The sequence below is a fragment of the Carcharhinus amblyrhynchos genome, chromosome 25, assembly GCF_965287045.1.
Source record: "Carcharhinus amblyrhynchos chromosome 25, sCarAmb.v2.hapA, whole genome shotgun sequence".
NCBI classification, from domain to species: Eukaryota; Metazoa; Chordata; class Chondrichthyes; order Carcharhiniformes; family Carcharhinidae; genus Carcharhinus; species Carcharhinus amblyrhynchos.
In genome coordinates, this window is record NC_137348.1 from 9,580,167 (window position 1) to 9,598,488 (window position 18,322).

General features: G+C 48.5%; 1 protein-coding gene across 3 annotated transcripts in view; it reads right to left on the reverse strand.

Annotated features, from left to right (window-relative positions):
* The window catches only part of LOC145358428 (ral guanine nucleotide dissociation stimulator-like), a 160,531-nt gene that overhangs the window by 33,632 nt on the left and 108,577 nt on the right, over nucleotides 1-18,322 (reverse strand). For 2 of the 3 annotated variants that reach the window (XM_080212499.1, XM_080212497.1), the window contains exon 1: nucleotides 15,151-15,417. The exons of the other annotated variant lie outside the window; for it this stretch is intronic. In XM_080212499.1, coding sequence (XP_080068625.1) covers nucleotides 15,151-15,333 — 183 coding nt within the window. In that variant the 5' untranslated portion in view covers nucleotides 15,334-15,417. Of the gene's footprint in view, nucleotides 1-15,150; nucleotides 15,418-18,322 lie in introns of those variants that run through there. 3 annotated transcript variants of the gene reach the window in all.

The following is an 18,322-nucleotide window of genomic DNA, read 5'->3' on the forward strand; positions in this document are numbered from 1 at the left end:
GGCCTATCAAACTTGCATCAACAACAATCCCACCCAGATTCTATCCCTGTAACCGTATTTACAATCATATTTACAACCGTAACAACAACCCCACCCAGATTCTATCCCTGTAACCATATTTACAATCGTATTTACAACCGTAACAACAACCCCACCCAGATTCTATCCCCGTATTTATAATCTTTCTGACCCCCTAGCCCCATGTCTTTACCCTTCTAGTCTCTCTGACACTAAGGGGCAATTTAGCATGGCCAATCAACCTAACCTGTACATCTTTGGACTGTGGGAGGAAACCGGAGCACCCAGAGGAAACCCACGCAGACACAGTGAGAATGTGTAAACTCCACGCAGACAGCGACACGAGGCTGGAATCGAACCCGGGTCCCTGGTGCAGTGCTAATCACTGTGCCACTGTGCCACACACATTCAGGTTGCCACTCCCGGTGCAGTACTGAGGGAGTGCTGCTCTGTCACTGTGATCTGCAGATGAGAGATCAAACCGAGGTCCCATCTCCTTCCTTGGGGACGGATGTAAAAGATTGCATTTCGGAGAAGGCTGGTGCCCTGGCCAATATTGATCCCTCAATTAACGTCATTTAAAAAAAAATCCCGACAGTGCAGAATGAGGCCATGCGACCCATCAAGCCTACACTGAGAACAATCCCCCCCAGGCCCTATCCCCGTAACCCCGTGTATTTACCCTGCTAACCCCACTAAACTACACATATTGAGACACTATTGGCAATGTAGCATGGCTAATCCACCAAACCTGCACATCTTTGGACTGTGGGAGGAAGCTGGAGCACCCGGAGGAAACCCACGCAGACACAGGGAGAATGTGCACACTCCACACAGACACTGACCCAAGGCCAGAATCGAACCTGGGTCCCTGGCACTCTGAGGCAGCAGTGCTAATCCACTGTGCTACCGCGTCACCCTGATCTTGTCCTCATTCCTGTGTTGGGAGTTGCTGTGCATAAATTGGCTGTGGCACTTCCTGCTCCAACTCGCACTTTCCCCCAGTTCAAGAAGACTGCAACCCGCACTGTAACTTGAGTACAAATCTTCAGCTGGCTTTCAGTGCAGTGCTGAGGGAGTGCCACACTGTCACAGGTCCCCAGCTTCTTCAGATCTGATGTTAATCTGATGTTAACCTGACTCACTGGCTTCCTTGAAAAGACTCTCATTGCCCCGTTCAAAAAAAGAGCAGAGATTTTTCCGGTCCCGTGACAAACATTATCCCCTCAACCAAGAAGGGATGTATTGAACTTGGGTGGCTTTTTAGTTAATCCGTGGGATCTTGCTGTGCACAAGCTGCCAGCTGTGGTTTCAGATATCAGAGTGACTCCATTTTAAAGGCTTTGAGGAGATGCTAAGGGGGACTGACGAGGCGCTGTATATTTGTTGTCTCGCCGCTTGGTGAACCAGAACATTTCTAGAAAGGCACATTATGCAATGATGATATTTATTGGATTTTTTTCTGGCTTTAGTTTATGGAATGATTACTACGGTTACAATTTCCATTCGTTCAGTCATCCAGCATTCATCAAACACACACACACGCACGCACACAGAGACATATGTGCGCAAATGCACGTACAAAAACACAATCATACACGTGTACACACGTACACATTCACTCGCACTCACACACACACAGACAAACACACATTCACTCGCACTCACACACACAGACAAACACACATTCACTCGCACTCACACACACACACAAACACACATTCACTTGCACTCACACACACAGACAAACACAGTCTCACATACACACACACACACACACAAACACAGTCTCACATACACACACACACAGACAAACACAGTCACACACACACAGACAAACACAGTCACACACACACAGACAAACACAGTCACACACACACAGACAAACACAGTCTCACATACACACACACACAGACAAACACAGTCTCACATACACACACACACAGACAAACACAGTCTCACATACACACACACACAGACAAACACAGTCTCACATACACACACACACAGACAAACACAGTCTCACATACACACACACACAGTCTCACATACACACACACACAGACAAACACAGTCTCACATACACACACACACAGACAAACACACAGTCTCACGTACTCAAACACACACACATACACACATGCACACACACACAGAGTCTCACATATTCACACAAACATGGTCACACAGTCACACATGCATAAGTCAGCTAGATAGTCAATATCTTTTCCCAAAGGTAGGGGAGTCTAAAACTAGAAGGCCTCGGTTTAAGGTGAGAGGGGAGGGATACAAAAGGGTCCAGGGGGCAATTTTTTCACACAGAGGGTGGTGAGTGTCTGGAACAAGCTGCCTGAGATACAATTTTGCCTTTTAAAAAGCGTTTAGACAGTCACATGAGTAAGATGTGTAAAGAGGGATATGGGCCAAACAGGGGCAATTGGGACTAGCTTAGTCGTTAACAAAAAAAGGCGGCATGGACAAGTTGGGCCGAAGGGCCTGTTTCCATGATGTAAACCTCTAAGATACACACAGATATATGCACATAAACACACTCACACACATGTACACACACGCACGCGCGCACACACACACACACACACACACACACACACACACACACACACACACACACGTGACAGATCCAATCCAACATCCTCAGCTAATGATAAAATAAATTTGTTTTCTTTCCTTTGAGGTCAGATCTTTCATGAAAGGACCTCTGCAATATTTTCACTGCCTCTCTTCTCAGTCCCTTGAGACCTTGCCAGATGAGACATCATGGCTACAATAAATATTTACTCTCCATATCGACCTTTCCAACAGAAAATTAAGCATTGATTTCCTGTCAATGTAAAACAATGCTTTCCAGTTTAATTCTATAGATTGACTGGTATGTATCATAGAATCATACAGTGCAGAAGAGGCCCTTCGGCCCATCGAGTCTGCACTGACACATGAGAAACACCTACCTGCCCACCTAATCCCATCTGCCAGCACTTGGCCCATAGCCCTGAATGTTATGATGTGCTCATCCAGGTGCTTTTTTAAAGGATGTGAGGCATCCCACCTCCACCACCCTCCCAGGCAGCCCATTCCAGACCCTCACCACCCTCTGGGTAAAAAGGTTTTTCCTCACATCCCCTCCTTAACCTCCTGCCCCTCACTTTGAACTTGTGTCCCCTCATGACTGACCCTTCAACTGAGAGGAACAGCTGCTCCTTATCCACTCTGTCCGTGTCCCTCTTAATCTTGTACACCTCGATTGGGTCACCCCTATGAAGATGTGAAGACTTCCCCATACTCTTCAATGGCAGTCTGCGGTCCACAGGTCCCTTGCTGCTTTTACCAAAGGCTCATTCATTGTGTGTGAGCGTAGACAGGAAACATTGCCGGTGAAGGGATCAGAGCAGCAAGTATCCGAGGGTCAGCATTTCCCTTCCACTGTCCAAAGAAGCTGAGATAATTTGTAGTTTCCTGTACTACCACATGCCCCAGTTAGGATCAGGTAGCTGGGACAGCACAGAGGGTTTAACCATGGACCCTTCTGTACTAACCAGAGTTGGAAATAACAAAACAAGGCCCTGGGATTGAGTTCCTCAGTAGGAGCAGTAGGGAGCAACAATTCTGGGTGATTATTTCACCCTTCTCTGTAGAAGATGGAACATTAGATCCATGCCAATAAAGTTGTCAATCTTCAGAGATTGATGTTGAGATGCTGGTATTGGATTGGGGTAAGCACAGTAAGAAGTCTCACAAAACTAGGTTAAAATCCAACAGGTTTATTTGGAATCACGAGCTTTCGGAGCGCTGCTCCTTCATCAGGTGAGTGACTCTAGACTTGGGTCACTGTCTGTGTGGAGTTTGCTCGTCTCTCCGTGGGTTTCCTCCGGATGCTCCGGTTTCTTCCCACGGTCCAAGGATGTGCAGGTTAGGTGTATTGGCTATGCTAAAAAAAAATCCACGCAGACACAGGGAGAATGTGCAAACTCCACACAGTCAGTAACCCAAGCCAGGAATCAAACCCGGGTCCCTGGCGCTGTGAGAATGCAGCGCTAACCACTGTGCCACCATTCCATCCGAACTTTGCTAAAAGTGTCCAATAAGTGATGACGAAGGGTCATCACTTATTGGACCCTGTGTCTGCGTGAATTTCCTCCAGAAGCTCTGGTTTCCTCCCACAGTCCGAAAGACTGCAGATTAGGCACATTGGCCATGCTAAATTCTCCCTCAATGTAGCCAAACAAGTGCCAGAGTGTGGCAACTAGGGGATTTTCACAGTAGCTTCATTGCAGTGTTAATGTAAGACTACTTGTGACACTTATAAATAAACTCTACTGAGAAAAGTGAGGATTTAACTGCAAGAAAAATAAGAATGTTCTATACTTTGCTGCAGCTCCAAATGTTTGGCAATGAGTCCTTAAAGTTTGCCTCTCTCTAATTAATAAACACTAATTAATAAACTTTTTTGATGAAGGGTCACCCAGACTCAAAACGTTGGCTCTATTCTCTCTCCTTACAGATGCTGTTGGAGCTGCTGAGATTTTCCAGCATTTTCTGTTTCAGATTCCAGCATGCACTTTTATATGAGAGAAAATTAGACTCTTCTCAATTACAATCAGGTCACAAATTCGTATTTACAATTGCACTATTAATGCCTGGTTTGATGCCCAGCAATAATCCCTGCTCGCTGTTCAAAGAGCCCAGTCCCGATCACACGACTGTCGCCATTCACAGTTACTGTTGACAATACCGTGTCTATCAGGGCTGACTTTCACAAGCCACATTCACTCAATCGTGTATTGTCATCTTGTTCAGCACGGGCCTGACAGATAGACCGAGGCAGGGACACAGAAAGAAATGGAAGTGCCCTGCAGCTTTCCCCCTCTCTCTATAGCAGAGGGTACGGCCGCTGTCAATGACATTCGATGAATTGACAATACAATGAATGACAGTCACTCTGGAACAGGCTCCAATGTACCGAGAAAGAAAGGAGCTTTCTCATAACACAGCCAGCTTGTTTATTAATGTGAAGGAAGGACAGATCCCTCTTTTTTTGTCCCCCTTAACGATTAGCACTAAAAGGATCAAGGGACGAGGGGAGGGAAGGGAGGGGAGCAGCAAACTGAATTCGACGATCAGCCATGATCAAAATGAATGGCGAAGCAGACTTGAAGGGCCGAATGGCCTGCTCCTGGTTCTACGGCCAAAACTCTACCGCCTCACCCACCCAGAATCAGAGCAGGCGAGGGTCCAGCAATGGAAATCTCCACTGACCTCGGGCAGGAATTTCCAGGCTCGCCCGAGCGAGGCTGTAAAATCCCACCCTTCGTTTCCATGAACACAAACCCCTCTGTCTTTCTGTCTTACCTCTCTCCACCTGTGGAGCTGGAGGGTGGGCCCGTACATGCGTCTGTGTGCACGTGTATGTCTGTGTGTGTGTGTGTTGTGTTCATGTGTCATTTGTGTGTGTCGTGTGTACGTTCTTGTGCATGTGTGGCATTTGTATGTATGTGTGTGCTGTGTGCATGGTGTACATCTGTGATGTGTGCCATGTGCATCCTTGTGCATGTGTCTTGTACATGTGTCATGTGCATGTGTCACATGTGTGTTGTGTGCATGTGGTGTGTGCACGCATCTGTGTGTGTGTGATGTACATATGTTTTGTGTGTGTGTGTGTGTGTGCGCGTGTGTGCATGCGTGCGGGTATATGCGCGTGCGTGCGAAGGAAGAACATCAAAGCTAATCTCCACCCCGATTTCACAATGTCCTCTTGGTGCCTCTACTCTCTCCATTATGCGCCTCTCCTCTCCAGATAGCTGACACTGTCCCTTTAAGAGCTCCTTTAACATTGAAACAGGCTGCAGCCAGTTCCTGACACACTCAGGAGACAGCAAGGGCGGAACCATTGCTGACAAGAGTGGTATTCATCTCGCTATTCCCCCACCCCCAGCTCTGCATTGTGAATCAGTTATTTACTGAGATACTAAGCCAGCACAGCAGTGAATCTGCAGCGCTCTGCTTTCAAATAAAACAGCTCATTTGTTCCAGCCCATTCTGCCTGTGCTATTCCAGTGAATTCCTTTCCAGCAGAACAGCAACAGGGTGTTTGTTAACTGCAGGCTGAATCTGGCTTGCTGACAACGCTTTGCTGATTAAAGAGGCAGGAAGAGAGAGCAACTCCTCTTTGGCTGGGAGAGTCAAGGTTCGTTTGGCACAGACCCACACACACATACACAGAGACATATACAGGGACACACAGAGAGACATACACCGAGACACACACACTGACACACATGCACACAGACACACGCACATTCACAAACCCACATACATAAACACACACATACTCATACATACATAAACGCAGGCACATACACATGCACACACACGCACTCAGATACACAAAAACAAACACATTTAATTGTTCAGAGAGTTCTGTAAGTATCGTTTTAAAGAGGTCTTGTCATGGTTGGTAAACAGCAGTCTAAACCAATTTTACTGCCCACGAGGTGGTTAAGAGTCCCTGGGCTCTGATGAAAATGACTTTGCCAAAGCTCGCTCCCATTTCCTTGCAGCAGTGGGACGGGTTGCGGGCTGCGCCAGTCACCCCACACGCCCGCCGAGACTCACCCCCCAAACACTGGCCTAAACGGGCGACCCCGCGTAGACAGGGTGGCTGCGTTTTGGAGGCAGCGTTACACTGCGACAGGACGTAGCCGGTGGAATGCAGCTCAGCAGCGGCAGGACCTTCTGCTGGGATTTCCCACGGAATCCATCCCGAGCCGGCTGGAAAACCCACAGCGGAGGGGCGCTATCGACAGGACCAGAAAGTCCCGCTGGGGTAAACAACCAGAAAATCCTGGCCCTGGTCTCAGGGGGCAGTCAGGTCCCTGTGAGCCGCCCAATCGTTGAGTTGATTTGAACGTTACATCCCTATGAACAAAGAGTGGGAGAAGGCCAGTCGGCTCCTCGAGCCCTGCTCCCCCATTCAATAAGACCATGCCTGATCTGATTATAACCTCAACCCCACATTCCTGCCGACCCCAATAACCTTTTATCCCCCCCCGCAACTTGCTAAGAATCTATCCACTTCTGCCTTCAAAGTATTCATCAGGTGGAGATGCCGGCGTTGGACTGGGGTGGGCACAATAAGAAGTCTCACAGCACCAGGTTAAAGTCCAACAGGTTTATTTGGAATCACGAGCTTTTGGAGTGCTGACCCTTCATCAGGTGAGTGAAGGAGCAGTGCTCCGAAAGCTCGCGATTCCAAATAAACCTGTTGGACTTTAACCTGGAGCTATGAGACTTTTTAAAAATATTCAAAGGCTCCCTTTAATTATGGAGGGTTTGGTGGCAGGAGGTGAAGGGAGGTGGAGGAGGGGACATTGGGGAATTGGCTTCCAATGCAGCCTGGATATATAATTGCTGTTGATTTCCCGACTTTAGACACAGCCTCTGAATCAGGACTTCAAACGGTGAGGAGGAAACGCATTGACTGGAAAGTCCTCAGTTACCCTCAGATCTCGCTGCCCATCGGAAATTAAATTTTAAACTGTGTACACAGCAGCATGAATAACCTCACTGGCCACACAAACAAAAAAAAACACCAGCAGAGAGAGAGGCAAACTTTAAGGAGTCATTGCCTAACATTTGGAACTGAAGTAAAACAAAAATATACTTACTGTTGGCAGTTAAATCAGTTCTTCTCAAATCCTCACTTTTCCCATGAAAGTTTATTTATTAGTGTCATAAGTAGGTTTACACTAACGCTGCAATGAATTTATTGTGAAAATCCCCTAGTTGCCACACTCCGCTGCCTGTTCGGGTACACTGAGGGAGAATTTAGCATAACCAATGCACCCCAACCAGCACATCTTTTGGATTGTGGGAGGAAACTGGAGCACCCGGAGGAAACCCACACCGACATGGGGAGAACGTGCAGACTCCACACAGACAAGCTGGGAATCAAATCCGGATCCCTGGCACTGTGAGGCAGCAGTGCTAACCACTGTGCCACACTAACTCTGTTTCTCTCTCCACCGATGCCGCCAGACCTGCTGAGTTTATCCATGCGAAGGTGAGGGATCCTTTAGGAAGCCCCATAGTGTAATCTCCTGTCGTGTGTGCTGTCTCTCAAACCAGACGTACGGTTACAGATAGGAATCGAGCATATGTTATCATTGGGGTCTGTTCAGATGTATTTCTGTTCAATATGGTGGCCACAGTAAGAAGTCTCACAACACCAGGTTAAAGTCCAACAGGTTTATTTGGTAGCAAACCCCACTAGCTTTCCAGGCTCTGCCCCTTCTTCCAAAAGCTAGTGGCGTTTGCTATCAAATAACCCTGTTGGACTTTAACCTGGTGTTGTGAGACTTCTTAGTGTGTTTACTCCAGTCCAACGCCGACATCTCCACATCATGTCCACAATATGGTGGCCACAGCAAGGTAACTTGATACTCAAACTCCAAACCAATCTGTTTTCTTTTCAGTAGCTGCGTTTGGTTAAGTTCCCTTCCTTTACAAAGTAACGGTGAGGGAACGTGAGACAGAGAGCCCCACAATCCTTGACAGTTCTCCAAGCAAGGCTGGAGATCAAAGGATGATTAGATTGCTAAACTGGAAGTTCATTCGCTTCTCATTACAGTATTCAATTGGTTCTTAAATTATTCCACCTCCTTCCCTGAAGTTTCTGCTGTGGCAAAATAGATACACTTAAACACAGGCTGACACTCCAGTGCAGTACTGTGGGAGTGCCGGTTTGCCAAAAGTGCTGTCTTCTGGATGAAATATTGAAGATGTGGAGATGCCGGCATTGGATTGGGGTAAACGCTGTAAGGTTGGACTTTAAACTGGTGTTGTGAAACTTCTTACTGTGAAATATTGAACCCTGAGGCTCCATCTGCTCTCTCTCCATGGAAGTACTTTGAGGAAAAACAGGAAAGTCCTGGACAATATTTATCCCTTGGACGAATACGGATGGCACAGCAGTTAGCACTGCTGCCTCACAACACCAGGGACCTGGGTTCGATTCCTGGCTTGGGTCACTATCTGTGCCGAGTTTGCACGTTCTCCCCGTGTCTGCGTGGGTTCCCTCCAGTTTCCTCCCACAGTCCCAAAGATTAGGTGGATTGGCCGTGCTAAATTGCCCCTTAGTGTCAGGGGGCTAGCTAGGGTAAATGCATGGGGTTATGGGGATAGGGCCTGGGTGGGATAGTGGTCGTTGCAGACTCGATGGGCTGAACGGCCTCCTTCTGCACTGTAGGGATTCTATGATACTGAGCGGTAGTGCAGATAACGCAGGCTAATTCAAACAGCAGGCAATTTTTGAAGAGAATTCTCTCCTATAACAACACCAGGAAGATAGTTTAAAAGGAGAAAACCTTTCTTCTGTGCTGTCAATACTGGTTTTGTCGAAGGTTTCTCGAGCTAGTTTCCCAGTATTGCCGCTTCCTTTTCAGTCATTTTATTTTTAACATGAGTGTCCTTGAGCAAAGCGAGAAAGAGAACCCGCGCACAATAAAACATCTGGACAGCAGTTACATTTCTGTACATTTCAGCTGCCGAGGCTGTGAATAAAAGCAGGCAGTGAAATTTCCCCCACCTTCAATCCCACTCCAGGACTTCAGCATGAAAATGTCAAGGGCAGCGCTGAGGCAGTGCTGCAGTGTCAGAGGTGCTGTCCTACGGCTCAGACACTAAGATTTTCAGGTGGGATTGAAAGATCATTGCATCCCGACAGTGCAGAAAGAAGCCATTCGGCCCATCAAGTCTGCACCCACCCTCTGACAGAGTGTGTCTCCATCCTCCCCCTCTCTATCTCCATAACCCTACCCATTTACCATGGCCAATCCACCAAACCTGCACATCTTTGGACTCTAAGGGACAATTTAGCATGGCCAATCCATCTAACCTGCACATTTTTGGACTGTGGGAGGAAACTGGAGTGCCTGGAGAGAATGGGAAAGCGTGCAAACTCCACACTGATAGTCACCCAAGGCCGGAATCGAACCCGGGTCCCTGGCATTCTGAGGCAGCAGTGCTAACCACTGTGCCACCGTTCCGCCATGGCAGGGCACTGCTTGGGAGAAGGGCAGAGGTACATTCAGAGGGGCAGGGAAATACAATGGGCACTGAAGGGATGGAAATCTTGCCCTACCCACCCTCCCCCTACCCTCAAAGGAAGATCAGCCAAGGTTACCTGGCTACTGGTTACCATATGGTGATGTATAGGTGACTTGTGTAGATAAGCAGTGAGGACAAGAACAAACTCCACTGTGATGTCCTACATGGCCAAATAGCTAGGTGATGCCAGGATGTCTCAGATCACATATTGGGGTACAGTACTGATGGGCAGCTGGTGCCAGTGGACAAGGGGGAGTGGACATGGTTAAGTGGGAGGGAGGGGGGATTGGTGAACAGGAAAAAGTCAACTGCGTTTCAATTTTTCTTGAAGTGCGGGGCATGAGGATATCCAATGGGAGCACCCTATCATCTGGGACTTGATGCGATGGCACGCAGATGGTACAATGATGGGCATCTTTGTGCCCCTCCCATCCCACAAGAATGAGGTTAACCCTGAGGTGAACTAGGGAGGGGCCAAGTCCAGAGGGCGGCCCACCTTCGCTGCCACCTTCCAAGGGTAGGCATCAAACACCCGGGGCCCTTGCCAGGGACGCCCGCATTCTGGGAAGGAGCAATGTTTTCAAAATTGGCCTTGACTTCAGCAGACAGGCTGCTTGCCAAAGACCTGCCAATCATTCTTCCTCCAAAGACAGTGGTGCTTTGTTTATAAAAAAACAGAAACAGGATCGACGGGGAATGTTCCCGGGTGGGTAACTATTCCCGCGCCCCTGTCAACTACACCTGTAAGCAGGAGGGTAAAGCCCAGTGCCAAAAGTGAGGGGGAGTGGAAGCTTGTGGAGCCAGAACAGTGTAAAATGTTGGCCGCTCCAATAACTCCACGGAGGCGAAAGTCCAGTCACCAAGATGCCTTATTTACACCGTACATCTTTACACAGCCAGCTCTCCAGTGGCTCCCTGCTGAATGCAGGCTGGGAGTCTGACACGCCTGCTTTAAATAGGGGGCATGAGGCTCCCGGATTTAACCATCAGTTAGGATTCATCAGGTAGTTCATACCCTAGTAAGCAAACCTCATTAACCTGAATGTAGTCATTACAGCCGCCATATACTGAACAAGCGTCAAAGATTCCACCATGGAATCGGAGCGGACAATGGGATAGAAATCGGAAATGTCCGTTGACCTCGGGCGGGAATTTCTGATCTCACTTGAGCGAGGCTGTAAAATCCTGACCATGGTGTCTGAGAGGGTACTTACTATAAGTGGATTCAACAGATTCATAGAATCCCTACAGTGCAGAAGGAGGCCAATTGGCCCATCAAGGCTGCACCGATTACAATCCCTCCCCGATCCTATCCCCATGTATTTACCCTAGCTAATCCCCCTGATACTAAGGGTCAATTTAGCACGGCCAATCCACCAAACCCACACATCTTTGGACTGTGGGAGGAAACCGGAGCACTCGGCGGAAACCCACGCAGACACGGGGAGAATGTGCAAACTCTATACAGACAGTGACCCAAGCCGGGAATTGAACTCGGGTCCCTGGCGCTGCGAAGCAGCAGTGCTAACCACTGTGCCACGAGGCTGTCCAATTATTCCCCTCCACATTTAGCAACAAAATCAACAAGGATTTGCAATTACATAACTATGTCAAACACTCCAAGGCACTCAGCAGGAATCTAATCGGATCAAAAATAACTGGCACAGGTGTCGAAGGCTTTACCTGAGCAGGTTTTAAGCAGCGTCTTGGAATGAGAGAGAGGTGGAGAAGTTTAGGAAGGGGATTTCAGAGCTTAGTGCCTAAGGCACATTCCCAGTGGTGGAGTGATGGAAAGTGGGGACGCACAAGGGGCCCAAATTGGATGGGTGCAGAGTTCTCAGAGACAGCTGAGGCAGAGTGAAAGAGGTTACAGAGATAGTGAGGCACAGTGCACAGAGGCCATCGAAACAGCGTTGGTTTATCTGATGAAATAGCCCTTGCTGTTTCCACAGGGAGAGATGCAGACATTAAGCAGGAGGGATGTGACAAAAGGCACGCCACATACATGTTACCTGTTACATACATGTTACAGCCTCAGACACTAAGCGCTGTCTACATCAATGGGAACAAAGTAGAAATGGTGGACAGCTTCAAGTTTTTAGGTGTCCAGATCACCAACAACCTATCCTGGTTCCACCGTGCCAACACTATAGCTAAGAAAGCTCTACTTTCTCAGAAGACTAAGGAAATTTGGCAAGTCAACTACAACTCTCACCAATGTTTACAGATGCACCATAGAAAGCATTCTTTCCGGTTGTAGCACAACTTGGTATGGCTCCTGCTCTGCCCAAGGCCGCAAGGAACTACAAAAGGTCATGAATGTAGCTCAGTCCATCACACAAACCCATCCATTGACTCGATCCACACTTCCCACTGCCTCAGCAAAGCAGCCAGCATAATTAAGGACCCCACATACCCTGAACATTCTCTCTTGCACCTTCTTCCATTGGGAAAAAGATTCAAAAGTCTGAACTCACATACCAACCGACTCAAGAACAGCTTCTTCCCTGCTGCTATCTGACTTTTGAATGAACGTACCCTATATTAAGTTGATCTTTCTCTACACCCCAGCTATGACTGTAACACTACATTCTGCACTCTCTTCTTTCCTTCTCTATGAATGGAATGCTTTGTTTCTATACCTCACAAGAAACAATACTTTTCACTGTATGCTAATACATGTGACAATAATAAATCAAATCAAACTTATGGTTATCAAATTGACCTGAGCTGAGGCAACAAAGAGAGACTGTCTCTGTGAAAGCTTTGAGGATCACTGACAGAACTAAAATTACACACAAGATTCCATGGTGCACCCTCTCTCCAACGTTTACCAATAAAATCATTCCACACAAATTGTGTTGCAGGAGTAGAAGTTTATGGTTTTTAAGCATTTTTCTTCACAAAGTTTCATAGAATTGCTACAGTGCGGAAGGAGGCTATTCAGCCCATCGAGCCTGTACCAACCACTATCCCACTCAGGCCCTATCCTCATAATCCCAGGTTTTTACCCTGCTAATCCCCTGACACTAAAGGGCAATTTAACACGGCCAATCCACCTAACCTCACACCACTGGACTCTAAGGGGCAATTTAACATGGCCAATCTACCTAACCTGCACATCTTTGGACTCTAAGGAGCAATTTAGTATGGCCAATCCACCAAACACACACATTTTTGGACACTAAGGGGCAATTTAGTATGGCCAATCCACCAAACCCACACATCTTTTGGACTGTGGAAGGAAACTGGAGATCTCAGAAAAAACCCACGCAGACATGGGAAGAACATGCAAACTCCACACAGGCAGTGACCGAAGCCAGGAATTGAACCTGTGTCCCTGGCGCTGTAAGGCAGCAGTGCTAACCACTGTTCCACCATGCTGCCCCAAATGCAAGGGTGGAGAATCACAGTGGGGGGGTGTGTAGGTCTTGCTGGTTGTTAGAAAGGTGTGGTCAGCCTGCACATTGCGGACACCCAAGGACAGTTTGATCTTGGAGCTCAGTTATAAAGCAAGGTATGGTCCACCCAGCCAGCTCAGTGCTGCCTGTTTTAATCAAACTCTCAGGTTCAGCTCTCTGAGTCCGAGACAGCAGAGCCCGAGATTGAACAAGTCGGATTTCATTGTCTCCTCACTGCCCCCATCATCCGAGATGTCAGAGGGGCCCCGGGTGAGCTTACAGGGTACGACGATATCATAAAACAATTCTCTATAAACAGATTCCTCATTTAATTACACAGAGAAGGGAAAGCTCCTCTTACTGTTAACATTCCCTGCACTCCCAAAGTAACTGTTCTGTGATGTGAGGCAATTCCAACAGTGCAGAAAGAGGCCATTCAGCCCATCAAGCCTGCACTGACAACAATCCCACCCCTGGCCCTTTTGCCATATTTACCCTGCTAATTCCCCTAACACTTAAGAGCAATTTAGCACGGCCAATCGATCTAACCCACACATCTTTGGACTGCGGGAGGAAACCGGAGCACCCGGAGGAAACCCACGCAGACACAGGTAGAACGTGCAGACTCCACACAGACAGTGACCCAAGCCAGGAGTCAAACCTGGGTCCTTGGCGCTGTGAGGCAGCAGTGACAATCACGGTGTCACCCCTCCACCTCCCCCAGCAACAGTACAACAACATGTAACATTCATGTATCTACATTGAATTGACGGCACGGTGGCGCAGTGGTTAGCACTGCTGCCTCATAGCACCAAGGATTTGATTCCTGGCTTGGGTGACTGTCTGTGTGGAGTCTGCACATTCTCCCCGTGTCTGCGCGGGTTTCCTCTGGGTGCTGGTTTCCTTCCTAACGTGCTGGTTAGGGTGCAGTGACCCGAACAGGCGCCGGAGTGTGGCGACTAGGGAATTTTCACAATAACTCCATTGCAATGTTAAGGTGAGCCTTACTTGGGACTTAATAAATAAACTTTAATTTATCCGATCCTGTTTAAAATCGCCACAAAAGGCAGAAAAGGCTGGAAAATCTCAGCGGGTCTGAAAGCACCTGTGGCGAGAGAAACAGAGCCAAGGTTGAGAGTCTGACCCTTTGGACCTGCTGAGACGTTCCAGCATTTTCTGTTTTTGTTTCAGACTCCAGCATCCGCAGTATGTTGCTCTTATCTGTTTAATAGTTCACTCCTCTGCCAATCTGATACTCTGCAAGCCACACTGATCATCGTGGTCGGAGCGATGTTTACCTGGGCGGGTATCGTGGGATCGGTGCCCCCCCACTCCCCCGTTAATCTGGGTAATAATCCCCTCACTCCCCCCCCACCGCCCCCCCACTTTCCCGGCTGAGACCTGATCGCACCTTTGGATGCCAGTAAACAGAGTCAAGGATCCGAGCGTACGGCAGTAACAGGCTCTTTACTATGCCTGGCATGCCATCACATAAACACTGCAGGAATTAGTCATAGTTCCATAGCAACGGGAGGGCTGGTTAGCGAGTGCCCCTGCTCCCCTGCCCACGTCCATACCGCCCGACAGAGTTGTCTCACAACAGCCCTACCTCAGTGAGGGGGAGGTCGGGGTCCAGGTGGGTGAAGCTGTGGAGGACCACCGAGCTGGCGTCGCCGGTCACCTCCAGCCTCACGCCATCCCAGATCTGCCTCGCCCGCCTGGACCCGTCAAACATCTTCTGTCCGCCGGCTGCACAGTCATTCTGCAACTCTGGCCACATCAGGCGCACCATGTGAAAGGCTGGCTTCTTCCCCCTGTCCCTCAGAAAGGCGCCCCGGGAATCATCCTCCTTCGCTCCACCGGCCACACTTCACTGGCACACAAAAAAAAACACACACACAGTGTGTGGTGGGTGGGGGGGGGGGGGGGGTTGGCCGCCTCTCGGGGAGGGACCTTGCGCCCTCGCCTGCCTCCTCGCTCTCTGAAGGCGGTGATGAGCTGTGACCGAGCTATAAATGGGATGTGGCAGCCAGCGAGATCCCGCCCTCTCGGGGCAGGCCATGATCTCACCGTTTATTGTTCAAGCGATGCTGCGGGCAGCCTCCCAACAATGGTGCGGATTCCTGAACACAGCCGGAATGGACTGTTCTCAATTAAAACAGTGCAAGTCTACACGTCTGTGAATTGCAAACGGTGCAGAATAAAACACTTTCACAGCTCCGTACAAACTGCAGTTATTTCAGTTCAACGCTTAAAGCTACGTACGTGCCTCAACAATTACTGTGCGCCGTTATGGCTCAGACTGGCACGCAGTGGCGCAGGTCGAGGGTATCCCCGGGCCCTCGGTCTGCCTCCGAGTGTGGCCCTTCCCCGCTGTGCCTTTGCGGCGGCTGCTCCAAGCTTCAGCCCGTCCCTCAGCACATAGTCCTGGACCTTGGAACGTGCCAGTCTGCAACACTCGGTCGAGGACAGCTCTTTCAGCTGGGAGATCAGTAAGTTTCGGGCGGACCAAAGTGCGTCCTTCACCGAGTTGATAACCCTCCAGCAGCAGTTGATATTTGTCTCGGTGCGCGTCCCTGGAAACAGCCTGTAGAGCACAGAGTCCTGCGTCACCGAGCTGCTCGGGACGAACCTCGACAAGTACCACTGTATATACAAAGGCAGGGGGACCAGGTCACACTCAAACTGACTCGCTACAATAAAACAACAGAGCGAGCTGGAGCTCATTGTCTCCTCACTTCTCCTGATGTGAGATGTCAGGGGGGTCCCCGGGTGAGATTACATGCTGCGTTAATGATATCATAGAACAATCCTTTATAAACAGATTCCTCATTTCAGCGCACAGAAACTACAAAAGGAATGTAGCCCAATCCATCACACAAACCAACCTCAGCCAGCATAATCAAGGACCCCACGCACCCTGGACATTCTCTCTTCCACCTTCTTCCATCAAGAAAAAGATACAAAAGTCTGAGGTCACGTACCAACCGACTCAAGAACAGCTTCTTCCCTGCTGCCCAATCCATCGTGCAAACCAATCTCCCATCCATTGACTCTGTCTACACTTCCCGCTGCCTCAGAAAAGCAGCCAACATAACAAAGAACCTCATGCACCCCAGACCTTCTCTCTTCCACCTTCTTCCATCAAGAAAAAAGTACAAAAGTCTGAGAACACGTACCAGCCGACTCAAGAACAGCTTCTTCCCTGCTGCTATCAGATTTTTGAATGGACTTACCTCATATTAAGTTAATCTTTCTCTACACCCTAGTTATGACTGTAACACTACATTCTGCACTCTCTCCTTTCCTTCTCTATGAATGGTATGCTTTGTCTGTATAGCACGCAAGAAACAATATTTTTCACTGTATGTTAATATATGTGACAATAATAAATCAAATCGGATCAAAGCAGGGAAAATAAAACAACAGTGCGGGGGTGGCAGAGTGGGGGCGGCATGGTGGCATAGTGGTTCTGCACTGCTGCCTTACAATACCAGGAACTCGAGTTCACTTCCTGGCTTGGGTGAACCTCTGTCTGTGCGGAGTCTGCACCTTCTCCCCATGTCGGTGCAGGTTTCCTTCAGGTGCTCCGGTTTCCTCCCACAGTCCTAAAGATGTGTGGGTTAAGTGGATTGGCCATGCTAAATTGCCCCTTAGTGTCAACAAGATTAGAAGGGTAAATACATGGGGTTGAGGGTATAGGGCCTGGATGGGACTGTGATCAGTGCAGACTCGATGAGCCAAAGGGTCTCCTTCTGTACTGTAGGAATTCTATAAGATGAAAGTTATAATTTATGAAAAGTTGGATCTAATTGTCTCCTCTGTTCTTGGTCATCCCAGAAGTCAGAGGGGCCCTGGGTGAGCTTACATACTGCAATAATGAGATCATAAAACAATTCTTTAGAAACAGATCCCTCATTTCAGTGCGCAGAGGGAAAGAAATTGTAAATTGTAACCTATCAATTCAGATAGAGAGAAGGGGGCTTCTTATAAAAGTTAACACTGATACCTAAAAGGGAGATGGCTAAATTCTAAACCAACGCCCCCTACACCAACACAGTGTTAACATTTACTTACAGATAGTAAAGAACACAGTGGGGTATCTGCCCTGGATGATAGGGGTACCAACCCACCCCCCTTCCAGTTTCCAGGATGGAAAGATTAATCTCAGAGCAGTGCTGGAGCAGCCTGGGAGAATGATCATAGGGAATTCCCAAAATTAATGTAGAATGGGAAATGTTGCCCTCTTGTAGCAGCCGATATCTGGGAACGCCGCCACCTGCAGGTTCCCCTCTAAGCCATTTACCATTCTGACTTGGAAATGTATTGGCCATTCCTCCACAGTCACTGGGTCAAAATCCTGGGAGTCCCTCCCTAACAGCATTGTGGGTCAATGTGGACTGCAGTATTTCAGAAGGCAGCTCACCACCATCTTCTCTGGGTGGTACAGTGGTTGGCATTGCTGACTCACGGTGCCAGGACCCGGGTTCAATTCTCAGCTTGGGTCACTGTCTATGCAAGTCTGCGCATTCTCCCTGTGTCTGTGTGGGGTTCCTCCAGGTGCTCCAGTTTCCTCTCACAGTCCAACAGATGTGCTGGTTAGGTGCACTGGCTAAATTCTCTCTCAGAGTACCTGAACAACCAGCGGAGTGTGGCGACTAGGAGATTTTCACAGTAACTTCATTGCAGTGTTAATGTAAGCCTACTTGTGACACTATTAAATAAATCTAAATCTTCATGGACAACTAGAGATGGGCAATAAATGCTGGCCTAGCCAGCAA